General features: G+C 40.1%; 1 protein-coding gene across 2 annotated transcripts in view; it reads left to right on the plus strand.

Moving 5' to 3' along the window:
- Positions 1-14,518, plus strand: part of LOC113041162 (nucleolar protein 4-like) — a 98,681-nt gene extending 84,163 nt beyond the window's left edge. The window contains exons 6-11 of one of the 2 annotated variants that reach the window (XM_026199538.1): positions 6,712-7,070; positions 7,820-7,999; positions 8,161-8,349; positions 8,793-8,915; positions 9,018-9,222; positions 9,535-14,518. In XM_026199538.1, the coding sequence (XP_026055323.1) occupies positions 6,712-7,070; positions 7,820-7,999; positions 8,161-8,349; positions 8,793-8,915; positions 9,018-9,222; positions 9,535-9,752 (1,274 nt within the window). In that variant the 3' untranslated portion in view covers positions 9,753-14,518. The remainder of the gene's footprint in view (positions 1-6,711; positions 7,071-7,819; positions 8,000-8,160; positions 8,350-8,792; positions 8,916-9,017; positions 9,223-9,534) is intronic. The other variant, XM_026199539.1, reaches the window with a different exon arrangement.
- The last annotated feature ends 577 nt before the right edge of the window (positions 14,519-15,095 follow it).

Below are 15,095 nucleotides of genomic sequence, written 5' to 3' on the forward strand. Positions count from 1 at the left end.
TATGCATGAATATATACATGCATAAGCGTGCGCGGGTGTAAAGAGCTCTGTTCTTTGTCTGAGTGTGTGTGCGTGAATGAAACAGTGGATTATTTGTTTGTGGCAAGTCACGCCATGTGTAGTCTCATGGTCTCATAAATTGACCATTGAGTGAGTTGAGTGTATTGGTTTGTGTATGCATTTTGATTTGTTAAAATACAATGCCACTTTGGACACTTAAATGCCTGGACATCATAGCATTAGATCTTTATGCTTTTTTAAATACTTTTTTTTAAATGCATTTAAAAAAACATGTTTTTTAATTTTTTGTGCTTGATCCTGTGAATTTCTGTGCAAATTTTACCATGTGTGTTGAAGCATGTGTAAGTGTTTGCATGCTGTGAGTTTTGGCATGCTTAAGCATGCACGTGTGTGTGTGTGTGTGTGTGTGTGTGCGTGTGTGTGAAGGCCCACATGGTTAAGTTGTATTTTTAGCTCTATGATTCATGCTTTAGTTGTTCTGATGTTGTACAATCGAGCTTATTGAATGGTGAACTAGATTTCCCGGTGGTCCACTGTCCCCTACACACTGCGGGAGCTACAGGCTATGCTGCTTGCATGACATAGTTTAATTTAATTTATTGGCCCATTGCTGCATTAAAGAAACAATCCCCTTAATTAATGCCATGCTTTATCAGTAGCGTTTATTTAAATCAGTTTTCTCAAACCGGACTACAATGAAAACATTGATTTATACTGGCTCCTGTAAAATATTAAATCGCTGTTGTAGATTAAATCATATTGATTAAATTGTTTGTGCATAATCCTGAGAAGAATCAGTGTTTAAGTCAAGTAAAGTTTGAAGTATGGTTCATTTTAATTAACAAGTTATTACAAACAGTGTAGAGAAGTGCATATTTCTTTGATTTGATAAGAATGAGACTTGAGTTCACTGATTTGAGTGGCCAATCAGCTTTTCTAATGCCCACGGAGAGCTGAAAAACCTAACGGAATATACTGTACAAGCATGGTTTCAAAACTTAGCATGCAGCTCACTCAGACACCATCCTAACTGAATACAATGTTGCAAGGGAATGATTTGAAATGCTTTACAATGGCACGAACACTGCACAGCCTGTTCACCACAAAAAAATAATGCTATACTGGAAAAAAAATCATGTAGGATTTAATTTGAAACCATTTTTACTCTGAAATTGTTAGTAAATTTTGCAAATACTTACAGGACTAAGAAATGGCGGCCAATATGCCACGCAAGATTTTGAAGTAGGAAGTCTAAAATAATGTTTTCTTGAAAATCACATAGTCCAGTAGTCTTTGTTGTATTGACAACTTTGAAAAATCATTCAAAATTTTTTAACTAGATTGAACAAAATTATTGATATATTGTCCAGTATTGAATGAATTGTGTGAAGATTTTACAATTTGGTGTGACATTAATTGCTTCGGCCTTAACCTGTGATGCCTTAAAATGCGTTCTTGGTAAGTAGCTCACTTAATTTTGGAACACAGCCATAGTGCGTGTGTATAAATATAACTGGATGTCTCAAAGCGAGGGAGTATTGGTTATGTGCATTTGTGGTTTTGTATAGGTTTGTGTTAAGGAAGTATTTTATGATGAGGTTGTTGGCAGCTGGTGGCTGATGCAGCACTCTGCTCTTCCCGTCTGCCCTCTGCCCCCACACCCCAGGGGAATCATGGGTAAAGCATTGATTGACTGTCTGTGGACCATCCTCACAACCTGACAGCAACTCAACAAGCCTGGTTTCAATCAGCATGTTTGTGTGAGTGCCCTTGTGCCTGTTAGACCCTTGCCCTCTTAAACACACACACACACACACACACACACACACACACACACACTCCAGTGTTGTCTTGTCCCCAGTGCACTAAATGCCCCAATGAATCACTGTGACATTCAGCGCAGCTGGACCGCACTGTCAGCTCTCCCTCTTTCACTTCCAGTATCCAAGCTCTTTTTTTTTTTAGGAGAGCTGAGATTAGAGGAGGGGTGGTGCAAGCAGACAGGGTGGGTCTCTGTTGTGCAGAGGTGAGAGAAAGTGGTCGAGATGGATCGATGGGGATGGAAGGAGTGAATTTCCCTCCTTTGCATCAGTTGTACTTTAGATATACAAAAATATATTTAAATTGAAACTAAATATATATTCAAAATGTATATAGAAAATGTTATGTAAAAATGTGTATGTATATACATATCAGTAGCATGCGATGGTATTTTAAAATGAGGAGGCGGTTATATACATTATATATATATATATATATATATATATATATATATATATATATATATATATATATATATATATATATATATATATATATATATATATATATATATATATATATTCACTGGCCACTTTATTAGGTACACCTTGCTAGTACCGGGTTGGACTCCCTTTTGCCTTCAGAACTGACTTAATTATTTGTGTCATAGATTCAACAAGGTGTTGTAAACATTCCTCAGAGAGTTTGGTCCATATTGTCATGATAGCATCACGCAGTTGCTGCAGATTTGACGGCTGCACATACATGATGCGAATCTCCCATTCCACCACATCCCAAAGCTGATCTATTTGATTGAGATCTGGTGACTGTGGAGGACATTTGAGTAAAATTAACTCATTGTCATGTTCAAGAAACCAGACTGAGATGATTTGAGCTTTGTGACATGATGCATTATCCTGCTGGAAGCAGCCATCAGAAGATGGGTACACTTTAGTCATAAAGGGATGGACATGGTAAGCAACAATACTCAGGTAGGTCGTGGCATTTAAATGATTCTCAGTTGGTACTAAGAGGCCCAAAGTGTGCCAAAAAAATATCCCCCACACCATTACACCACCAGCAGCAGCCTGAACCTTTGAGAAGAGGACGGATGGATCCATGCCTTCATGTTCTCCCATCTGAATGTCGCAGCAGAAATTGAGACTCATCAGTCCAGGCAATGTTTTTCCAATCTTCTATTGTCCAATTTTGGTGAGCCTGTGTGAATTGTAGCCTTATGTTTCCTGTTCTTAGCTGACAGGAGCGGCACCCGGTGTGGTCTTCTGCTGCTGTAGTGTTTTTTTGAGTTATACATATATATTATAGATAGATGGATGGATGGATAGAGATAGATTAAAAAACTATGATTACAAAATTTGTGTGCATGTATATTATCATATGTATTTAAGGTAATTATTCACATTTTTTGTCTTCTAGCAAATAAGGAACATTGGAAGCAGTTTATCATTTTACATTCTGTAAAAAATTATAATTGTAGTTAATTTATGGTGTATTTATAAATAAGTGCTGAGTGCTATGCTTAGCCGTTAGACAGTTTTCACCATGAAAATCTGGTGTGTGATTTGTCATTGAAGCAACCCATCGACTTGTGCTGTTCTGAAGAGGTGAATAAGATTCTGTTAGACTGCAGTGGGGGGAGTTGACTGACGGGCTCAGGCTTATCAGAGGAGCACACTAATTGGAGGTCGTCCGCATGAATTAAAAAAAAACAGTCAATTACTGCGCAAGAAAAGAGCCGATCATCTTTCATTTAGATGCCTAGTATATATGTGTGGGGGGTTCGAAAAGTACACCGTCTGTCATCTCAGCCAATCAGCACATGGACAGCACCCCTTGATGAAATGTTTGCTTCATGGTGAGTCCTCACAGGCCCTGCTGTGTAGACTGGATCATTACGCCTGATTGGTCGTTACTGAGATTCTGAGACAGGAAGCACAGCGGTGTTATCGACTGTTGTGCCTGCACCCTTCTGCGTGTCTGTGTGTGTCACATGCAAACACACACACCTGCTAGAGTAATTGTGGCAATAAACATAGCGACAATCACTCGGACCACTGTTTTGTTTCCTTAAAAATGTATATATTTTTTTACAGCTAACATTGAATAGAAGTAGAATTAGTTTTTATAACATTACGTGAAATATATAACATGTTTTAAACTCACCCTTAACTATTGTATTTGTAGGATGGGCAGAATTTGAGTCTAAAAGCAGGATGGATGGATGGAGGATGTTCAGACGCAGACGGCTTGTCTGTATGGCTTTTACTCTGGATGATTAAAAGGGGAACTCTCTCTGCAGGAGTGAACTGGACTGGGGCCAGTTGACTGACATGAGCCAGGGCTAATCATATTTCACGCTTGTCACGCGGTTAAGTGGTTTTATTGGCTGTCATTATTCGCATTGAATGAGAAAGGAGAGCTCCAGGAAGCTGCCACCTGCTTTTAGGGATTCATATTGTGTTATAAGAGGTTATCAAACTCCCTTCCACTGGCCTTGCTAGAAAGCACAGGGGTCTTTGTGCCTGTTTTTCTGAACTGGTCTGAATATTACACTACTATGATAAAAGCAGCTCCCATCAGTCCAGTTATCACTGAGATTAATTCTGTGTGGACACACAGCTAATGCTCTAAAGTGGCACTGGCCAGCTGACTTTTTTCGATTTGAGCAATATTTTAACCTATTTTCATGCTTTTCTACTTGGTTATCAGGTTTCTAACATCTGGTCTACCGATCAATGTCAATTGCATACATTACTAAAATCATTTTCATGTTATGTATGATCAAAACATAAATAGAATGCTATAATATCATTAATTTAATTTTTAGTATTCATATTATTCATATTTATTATCGTATAATCTACTGTTTGGGGTCAGTAAGGATGCATGTATAGACCTCTATAATGTCTATTTCAAATAAATACTGTTCTTATGACATTGCTATTCATTAAATAATCCTGAAAAACAAAAAAATTGTTTCATAGTATCCACAATTAAAGAAGCACAGCGCTTTTCAACAGCTAGTGGATGCTGCACCCACTTTGTTTGCTGCGCACTGGTGGTGGTTGAGGAGAGAACCCCCCCCCCCCCCCATGTGATTTTAAAGCATTTTGGGTGTACTGCAAAAGTGTAGAAAAAAGTGAATACTGGAGCCTGTGTGCACAGGAAAAGAGTGAAGTGCCAGTGTAACTGCCAACCATTTGCAAGCTGGTCGAAACATACCCAAGAGAAACGCAGCGGCAGCCTCGGCCCAGTCTCTGCACTTCAAAAGCCTGACTGCTGCAGCTGTTTCCTGAGCAGAGGCAAGCAAATAGTGTATTCAGCACATCACGGCGCATAAGAGACACATCCACCGCAGCGCCCGTGTGCACACTCACACATTTTATGGACATTACACTTGGAGCTCTCTCATCTGTCATTCAAACACCTTTCCTGAAAGACCAGTGAAGGAGGGAATGGCAAGAAAAACTGTGAGAGTGTGTGCGCGTACGCTTTAGAGCTTTTTAGCAGAGCTGGCAGGCATTAGTCCGGCCTTCCTCTCCCTGCATGAATACTCTTTATACTCCAATAAATATGCGGCTGTCTCTGCCATGCTCACCCCTACACACATTCAATGTCTCTTTTCTGCCTCTCTCTCACTCTCTGGCTTATTCTTTCATCCCTCTTTCTTTCTGCCCCTCTCCCTCTCTGTAGCACCCAGCTTTCTTTTATCTTCCTCCCTCTCACGTCCTCTCTTCCAGTGTCCTCCACTGATAATTTCACCATCCCCCATCCTTCTCTCCCTTCCTCCATCGATGTTCAGTGCCCCTGACTCTGACCTGCTTCGCACTGCCCTCGTCCCCTAACTCACTTCGCATCACCCCCTCCCTCTTTTCATCCAATCTCTATCCCTCCTTCTCCATCCGGCCTGTGCCCTCTCCTCTACATCCAATCCATCCTGACTTCTCTTTTTCTTCCCTCTGTCTCTGTTTTTCCTGTTGGCACTGTACGCTGACCCCAATTCTGCCCTCGTTGTTGTTTCCCCCTTTAGCTTTACATGCATGTCTTTTTATTCTTCTTTCTTCTTTTCACAGTTCTTTATATCTAGATTTTCCATTAGTATGCTGAGGTATCTGTTTTGTATGTGCAAGATTATTTTTTGGTCAGTCAGTCATGTTTTTTATTATAGTTTGTAAATTTAAATTCAGAAAATATATATATATTCTAGCTTATATTCATATTAAATGCAGTTAATTCAACTTTACATTGATTTTTGACCCACTTAGGTTCAATTTAAGTACATATTTATGTAATTTCATAATTACTTCTATTGTCTTTGAAATAAGGTTAAATTGGACAAATGTACTGACAAGCATTTATAGTAAAATGTACTTTCATGTCATTTCTATTGAAACTTGCACTGCACGCCATGAATAGAAAAATATTTGTAATTTGTAACGCACTGGGGTGTATGCTTCCGTGTGTCTAAGTGTGTGTTGTGCTTTATTCAGCTCTGCTGTGGTATAGATCTCTTCATGAACTAATTTTCATACATCCGGCTCTTCGACCTGGAGAGTACAGAACACCACATACATCAATATAAAATCCTTTCTTCTGTTCCAGTATTACTATAAGTGAACTATTCATTGCTTCATTGCCCTACGCACTGTTGCTCTGTGGCACTTTCAACATTGTTTTGCTTGTTTGAGGACCAAAACTGATAACTTATAACTTATAAACTATGTTTTGGTGCATTACTGCCTGCTTTTCTGACCAGTAATCTGGGAATGTTTGAGAAATTATCATTATGTTTTAGAGCTATAAATTACATGCTGCACCTTTAAGAATACTCAAACTTTACGTTGTTGAATCAGTACGATGTGTTGTCTGTTGTTAAGCTTATTTTTCGCTGTCTTGTGTATGTTTTAGATGATTCATCTTCTGAAAGTGGGAGTGGCAATGGGATTCGCACTCTGACTCCTCCCTCGGTAGGTGTGGCCGGAGTGAATGACAGCACGGGGACAGGACCCAGATCGGGCTCGTACGCTGAGGTTAACGGCAACGGAAACGGTACCGCGGCGCCACTCGACTTCAGCACAACTTCCTCATCCTCATCTTTAGAGGACCAGCAACCAGTCAACCTCAGCGACAGACTGAGTCAGGCCCTGCCCAGTGCTGCCACCATGCTGGCGACCTTTAACCCTGAGCACGCAGAGGAGCTGCGCAGAAAATACCCCAAATCCTCAGAGCTACGCCTTGACCGAGATATCAGGGACTATAACAACAAGGTATATACAATCATTTAGGACCATAAAAATGCTGAATGCAACTTATAATTGTCTCAATACCAAAATTTGAGAAGTCAATGCCAGTAGCGATAAAATTTCTCTGGTATCGTTACTTCTTTTTTAGTTTAGTACTAACTTGAAAACGAAGTACCTAACTTTATAAGACACGTATTTGCTAATCTTGCTCCTGGCGATGCCTGTAGATTTTTCCTTCACCCTTGAACACAACAGATTCGTTTGGTTTGAGCGTTTTGAGTTGAATCCACAGATGCAAAGGTTCTCAATCAAACCTCATTCATGCAGTTAGCTAGCGTGACACAGGAGCGTTTTTCATTCTGACAGATGCAGAGAGGTTTGAACAATATGCCGAGCAAGGCTCCGGTCTGAATAGAAACTTTCATTTCATTCCTCTTTTCCATGGTCGGCCTCTGTTGCTTCCCATCCCCTTTTCAATTGTATTGTCTTTGTGAAAAGAAGAGCGTAAAACTATATTTCAAATCAACAGATTCACGATCTCAATTGCAGCCCAAGACTCTCTGTAGCAAGAATGTCTGAATAACACTGTTTAGACCTTGAAGATGTGGTTTTCATCAGCCGAAGCGCCGTCGGTGGCCATGAATGAATGGCCTTATTGGTAGAATTTTTGATACGTCTTTCAGTCCGTGTCCTCCTTTGAAAGTCTTTTCTGATCGTCAATACGCTCTTGCAGACTATAAGGCTTACCTTGGTTTCTTTGTGTGTTTTTGCAGTCTCCTCAATACAGTTCAGGCAGCTATGATTCAATAAAGATGGAGATATGCCCTGAAGATCTAACTGTTGGTCGGCCTCAGGCGGCTGATGATGATGATGATGACCACGACGACCACGACGATAGTGATAAGATCAATGATGTAGAAGGAGTGGATCCAGAGAGGTTGAAGGCTTTTAACGTGAGTATAAGAGCATTCAACTCATTATTTTCTACTTCATAAAAAGATTTAAAAAAATTATTTGCAAGTGAAACTAGAATTCCTCAATATGTGTTTTATGAGTGGATTTCACCCACACCTCATTCTTAGGTGAAGTAATAAATTTCTCTCTCTTTTTCTAGATGTTTGTGCGTCTCTTTGTGGATGAGAACCTTGACCGTATGGTGCCGATCTCTAAACAGCCTAAAGAGAAGATCCAGGCCATTATTGAGTCCTGCAGCCGTCAGTTCCCAGAGTTCCAGGAACGCGCTCGCAAACGCATTCGTACCTACCTCAAATCCTGCCGTCGTATGAAGAAGAACGGCATGGAGGTACACGCTGACACATTGAGCCCCTTCCGCTTTTTGTAATGGTTAGATGACTTATATTGCCCCCTTGTGGTCAACAGAGAACAGATACTGAGAAATACAGTTTTGTTTAGTGATAAGGGCAAAAATTCTAAATTAATATTGATGGAGTTGCAATTTTAATTAAATGTCCTAAGGATTATGTGACACTGAGTTATTCAGCTTTGACTTCACAGGAATAAATTACATTTTAAAATATGTTCAAATAGAAAATAGTTATTTTAATAATATTTGATTCAATAAATGGAGCCTTAGTGAGCATAAGAGACTTCTTTAAAAAAAAAATGAATGGTAGTGTATAACATGTTACATATAAAATGAGATTCTGAGAAATGAAGTGTTCTTTCACCATGACCCATAAAATGAGTCCGTAATAGGTAATATATTAAATGTACTGTGTGTATTAGCAGACCCGACCCACGCCGCCCCACCTGACCTCAGCCCTGGCTGAGAACATTCTAGCAGCCGCCTGTGAGAGTGAATCACGCAAAGCTGCCAAAAGAATGCGCATGGATGTCTACCAGGCACACGTAAGTAGCGTTGTATAAGTGTATGTGATGCTTGTGGAACCGTCTTGGTGTCTCTGTTTATTTTAAAACCGAACTAGCCTGATATATTCATCTCTCTCTCAGGATGAGCCGTTATCGCTGGATAAGGCGGTCTCTCGTGAGCCGGTCTCGCTGACCCACTCTGCGTACTCCCTTGCTGCCTCAGCCTACTCACAGGACCAGCTATACATCAATGGAGGCCTCAACTACAGTTACCGTGGTTTTGGTGGACTGTGTGCCAGCATGCAACACCCCACGTCCCTGACAACAGCTACCGCCCAGACCAACGGTGAGAGAGGGAGCTGGCAGCATCCTGACTGCAAATTTGTCTTAAAATGTGATTTACAAATAAATTACAACATATAAGGGCTAGAATGCATTAAAAAGTGGTTCTCGACCAAGCAACTAAAGGAGCATCAGATCATTTGGATTTAAAGAGACATGCTCTAATACAGCGTGTTTCTGCTTTCTCTCCAAATAAGCAAAATAAAAAAATGGTGTGGTATTTTGAGCTGAAACTTCACAGATGCATCTTGGGTTCTTCTTGAGTCTTCTTATCTGTTTTTATGTCTGTAATTATATTTTTGTCTTCTCCGTTCAGGGCCTACTGATCTCAGTATGAAGTCTCTGGCCTCAAATTCGTCCCCGTCAAGCTCCAGTAGCCTCGGCAGGAACGGAGGAGGAGGCGGGGCTTCAGCTCAGCTCAGCCATACAGAAGTGGCGGCAGTGCGTCAGCTGATCGCAGGATACCGTGAGTCCGCGGCCTTCCTGCTACGATCGGCAGATGAGCTGGAGAACCTCATACTACAACAGAACTGACCCGATTCTCAACACTCTGTCTAAACACATGCCCTCGTCCCTCACATGATCCTAACAAGAGGTTTTCCAATCATTGAGGAAAACCATCTGGCTCTTAAAGATGTTAGAAAAGAGAGAAAACACACAGCTTCATCAAGCTTTTGCTTTCATGTCATTTCAACGAGAGCGGCCTAGAGATGGAGATGAATGAATCTCTGAAGGACACTGCGGTGCAGAAGCGCACGGTTCGATGCGTCCTCCACACACTGCTCCCGCATTTCATGCCTTCTCCAAGGCCTCCCTCTGTTTAACCGCCATACGTTCCCCGCTGAGAGCCATCGATTTTTGATTTTCCTCGCTTTTAGCTACTTCAAGGGAGGAATTACGGCACGCCAATCCTCCAGACGAATGAAGACACTTTTGATTTGGAGGCGTAATGGAAAGAAAGAAGATAAAAAAAGCGAGAAGAAACTAATAGACCTTTGTATTTGCTGTAAATAAGCACTCGCAGTGTCCTGAAGCACTTTTCCATTCGCTCTGACCTCTGAATCATTAATTTATGCATATAGATACACAGGTGGAAGCTCACCTGGAAATACCTCAGCCTGTCCGTCCCGCTCTCTCTCTATCTCTCTCTCTCTCCCAGTGTTCCCCTCTCTGTGTGTGGGAGAAGAAAATGAACACCTGTCCGTCCTCGACTTCACAGTCCACTGATTTAGACATCGAAAGCAGAGAGTGGGAGTGAATTAGTGTCTGTGATTGAACTGTGGGTTTTCTTTTCCACCTCCTCCAAATGTGTTGTACTGTATATATTTCGATGCATTTCAAGGTATTGATGGCAAAAATACACTGGACTTGTTTTGGGAACGGACCTTTCCTGATGCATTTAACAGACGCCAACTCTTTGTTTCCTCTGTACGGGTCACCCTCTGTTCTCCTCTTCTCTTTGTGTCCTTCCATGTCTCCTGTACGTCCTCTCTCCTCCTCCACCTTATTATTCTGCTTTAGAGGGAGACGGAGAATGGAAGCTTGTTAGTCTTTTATCTGTTGACTTTTCTTAATGGCCATTAATCCACTCTGCTGCTATGGACTCCAACGTAACGCCACAAACCTGAAACCTCATGCCTCGCAAACACAACCAGAGCACCTCAAGGCAAAAAAAAAAAAAAGGCAAAAAAAAGTCAGACATGGAATATCCAAAAGAAAGATTAAAAAAAAAAGAAAAACTGCCGTTTTGCATTCTGGCCGAGAGCGTTTGATTTAATACTGAGGGCTGCTTGTGTTTGCTTTTGTTTGATTTGTTGTAAAAGCGCGGTGTGTGCCTAAATCTCAAGATCAACTGGGATCAAATCATCTTTGGCATACGAGCTTGGTGCACAGACATACACGAACACACGCACGACACGGACGGAGACACTGAAGGGTCTTTAGTGAACTGACTATTTAACAGGAGAGGTTTAAAAATGTGTAGATTTGTTTAGGGACGGACTGACAGTCATGTCACTGTAATTTTGCTCCATTTGCACACAGAGGCAGCGCTAATCTGTGATTGAGGAGCTCGGCGCCGGCTCCGTGTTGCACTGCTAGTGGGGGACGGAGAAAGAATATCGCAATGCAGAAGATAATCAAATGCATTTCTGGCCCTAAAGGAGACAGACTAATACAGAGAGGCTACCATGACATGACATTCATCATCACATGACCGGGACCTACTTACGATCGACAGCCATGATGATGTGTGCCCTTGTGCAATTTTGACACCCCCCCAAAAAAAAAACACAACAGTGGACATGTAGAAGTAATGATTTCTTGATGTGTTCTATTTATGGTAGGCCTTCACAGTCCAGCCTCCCACTTCAATATTGAGTTGTTGATTAGAATTTCTATAGACATGTAGACATGATATGCAAAATTTACAGAGTGAGGCCTCTCCTCTGTGTAACATTGATCACAAAAGGGTCCTTGACCTCTCTCATCTCGAACTGTCTTCACTATTTCTTTATTTCAGGAGAGGACTTAAAGTAATAAGGAAGTAGATAGGGAGATATATAATTGTTTAATAATATTTAAACTTTCAAATTGCTTAAATATTTGTACATATTTAAAAGTCTTACTTTCCTAAGTTTAACACCAAAATAAATCAAATAAGAAACCCTAATGCATGGTTAAATTAACTCTTTAGGTTCATTACAAATTCAGTCATTTAAAACGGTAATGATGTACTGTTTACAGTAAAAAAAAATACTGTAATGCATATTTATTACAGTATGAATAACACATAAATGTAATGCATTTATTTTAAATATTTTTTAAATCAATTGACAAATTACAAGTACAAACCACTGAGATGTTTAAACACTTATTTTCTTTTTATTTGCGTTACGCTAATTAAAATTGGGGATAAATGTTCTTAAGTCGTTTAACAAAAAATAATTAGAAAAAAAATGCAAAAAAAAAATGTAATTGTCCAAACAGTATTTTTCTCAAAATACAATTTCTGATTTTTGCAGTGAAATTTGACCTAGACAGGCTAATCTGGCTAATTTGACCTGCACGTTCATCGGTTTGATTAGAAAAGCAAGTCCTCTCTCCTCATTTTCTATGCTGTTGCCATTTCTGTTCATCTCTCTCTGTGTCACCTGCTTTTCTTTTCCACGTAGTGCACAGTAGACAGATGTTGAGAGGTCAGGTAATAGAGTCTCGGTCATCTGTCTTTCTCTCGCTGAGGTCTGATATGGGTCCCACTGCCGTCGAACGCTGCTGATTATACGCCAACCTCACATGCTACCGAGCTCTTCTATGGGTTTCTAAAACCATACAACGGAGATGCAAACAGCATCTGTGTGGAAAGAAGCCGAAAAAAGCGAAGCGTTCATCTGTTTCTTCTCTCCAGTTTGCTCAAGGACAGCTACTGAAAAACAAACTGTAAAACAAGGCAAACGACAATCTTGACAAAGGTGTAACTAGTTCACAGTTTTGTTTCCATGCTCTGTGTTCCGTGTGTGTCCCGGGAGAGTGAGGGGTATTTTAGCCATAATCAGAGCCCCTCTCACTCTCAGATCCGAGTTCTCACGCTAGCCGCCGAGGACGCCTTGTGGCCCACTGTCCAAAACCTTTTTATCTGATTCCTATTTTTATTATAATTATCTCGATTACTATTATTTTGTAATTCTTTTTGTACAGCAAGTGGTCTTTTCAGAACCGTTTTGTACCGACATCACATGTGAAGTTTGTCCTGTATGCCTATAACATTCCAAACGAGGATGTCAACATGCCAAGCAGCCAGCCAAACCACGGTCACATCGGATTGCAGATACACACACCGAGGGCGAAATCAGTCCCACGCCGCACAGGCTTTAAAGTGTTAATTACGTCGAGAGCCTGATGCCTGATTTCCCTTAGGCCACAAACCCCAAATAACTGTTATCTCTGTACTGTATGACTGAGTTGTTTGGGAAACTATGTTTTCTGATTAGTTTTGCGCCGTGCCTTTAAAGGGGCTTAACCGAACTGATTGTCATATATATACACGTATGTCCCTTTATTGTATTAGAAACCCCTTCAGCTCTCATATCTGCTCTGATTTGGTACCTCAATGCCCCTTCGAGGGGTCTTTTTGTTTTGTTGTTGTTCAATCAGCACCGCGATCTACTGTGATATGAACTAAACAGGCCACCTGTCATTAAGACATCACACACAAAGACACGGACGGATGGACATATACGGGTTCAGGCTTTGCATTCAGGTGTGACGCTGGTTATGGTTGCTGCTGAACTACACAACTTAAGAAAAATGCTCTGGTTTGATCAGATGTATAGCTCTGAAAAAAAAAAAGAAGAAAGAAATGAAAGACATGAAAAAAACAACTTGACTTTTATTTTTCTACCACAGTGGTGTACAGCTGCATTCAAGTTCATGTGGTTCCCCCGTTTTAGTCTGTCCTCTTTTCTAATTTGTCAGTGCTTTGGATCTTAACCATCCCGTCTCGGTTTCCTCCTGGTCTCTCCTGTATAAGGAGCTGCTGACGTCGGCTCTGGTTTTGATATGTACCGAATACCAATGTGAAACTGTCTCTTTCCTTCTCATTTTGGACTCAGTGGAAGTGTGATGTTTACATGTACAGATTTTTGAGATTCTCTTTCTTTTTTTGTTGTTGTTCTCATTTTTGTTGTTGTTTTTAATTCAAATGCTTTCCCTTCTTCTGTTCGGGCACTGCTTAATTTGATCTGATTCCTTTATAGTGAAGGGAAATGGGACTTGCAGCGATTTTCCATGCATTTACAGTAAGACAAGACAGTGTTTTTGTCTGGGAGACCCCCATTTCTGACCCCAATCACTTTCTGTAACTGCTGTCAACAGATACACAAAATGAAGAAGGCTTGTTGTAAATGAATCTTTTCCTCTGACCATTAGAGACAACATGGCTTTCTGTTCCTTAATGATTAAAAGCCATTATCACACCCTTGGTTGTGTGCAGACATCAAGTATTCGAGTACAAGAACAGCAGAGTGAAAACCTCAGGTAAATGATTGCTGTTTTATATTTGAAAAAGAAGTCCTATCGGCAACCCATTTCCCACTTTAATACCATAATATATACAAAATGAATCTTTTTTTTAATATTTATTGTGTTAAATATATATAACAGTGAATACTTTTTCAGTACATGTGGCTAAATATTTTAATTCTTTAGAAAAGTGTTGATGCATACATATGTGAAGAAACTGAAAGATTGAATGAAAATGAAAAAAAAAAACATTTTTTGTTGTTTAATGCAAACAGCATGGGCGGCTCCTAACATATCACTTTCATTAATGAAAACCAATGATTTGAGATGAAGCTTTCTCCAGTGGGATGTCACTGACATGACATTGTGACTTTTTTTCTCCCAAGCTGTACGTCACAAAGCTAAATATACTAATAAAACCGTGTGCTATATATCAAACAAAGCCGTATTTCTTTTCTTCTTCCTGAAGAAAAATTATTTTAAATCAGCATCAATGTATTTGTCTGTTAACTAAAACCTGAAACTTACATTGCTTTGTTCCTCATGATAAAAATGGGTTCATAAAATAATATCAGTAGCGCTCAGTCATGTTGATTCTTCATGGTCAATGACAATATTCAAATACTAAGCCATTTCCTCTTGTGTGTGGTTGTAAATTTATTTAGGAATCTTGATTTTTATTATTATGGCCCACTTGGAAGGCTTTTAATGCTTGTGTGGTTCAGAAATGCAGGGATAGGGTTAAGCACTGGCCTAGTTTGGAGGGGTTGAGTAAATTATATTGCATACGATAAAAGGTATTATTTACTGTTACTGGCCTGATATGAGGGTTGAGTAATTTATATTGCATATTGTAAA

This window comes from Carassius auratus, chromosome 23 (genome assembly GCF_003368295.1).
Source record: "Carassius auratus strain Wakin chromosome 23, ASM336829v1, whole genome shotgun sequence".
Taxonomy (NCBI): Eukaryota; Metazoa; Chordata; class Actinopteri; order Cypriniformes; family Cyprinidae; genus Carassius; species Carassius auratus.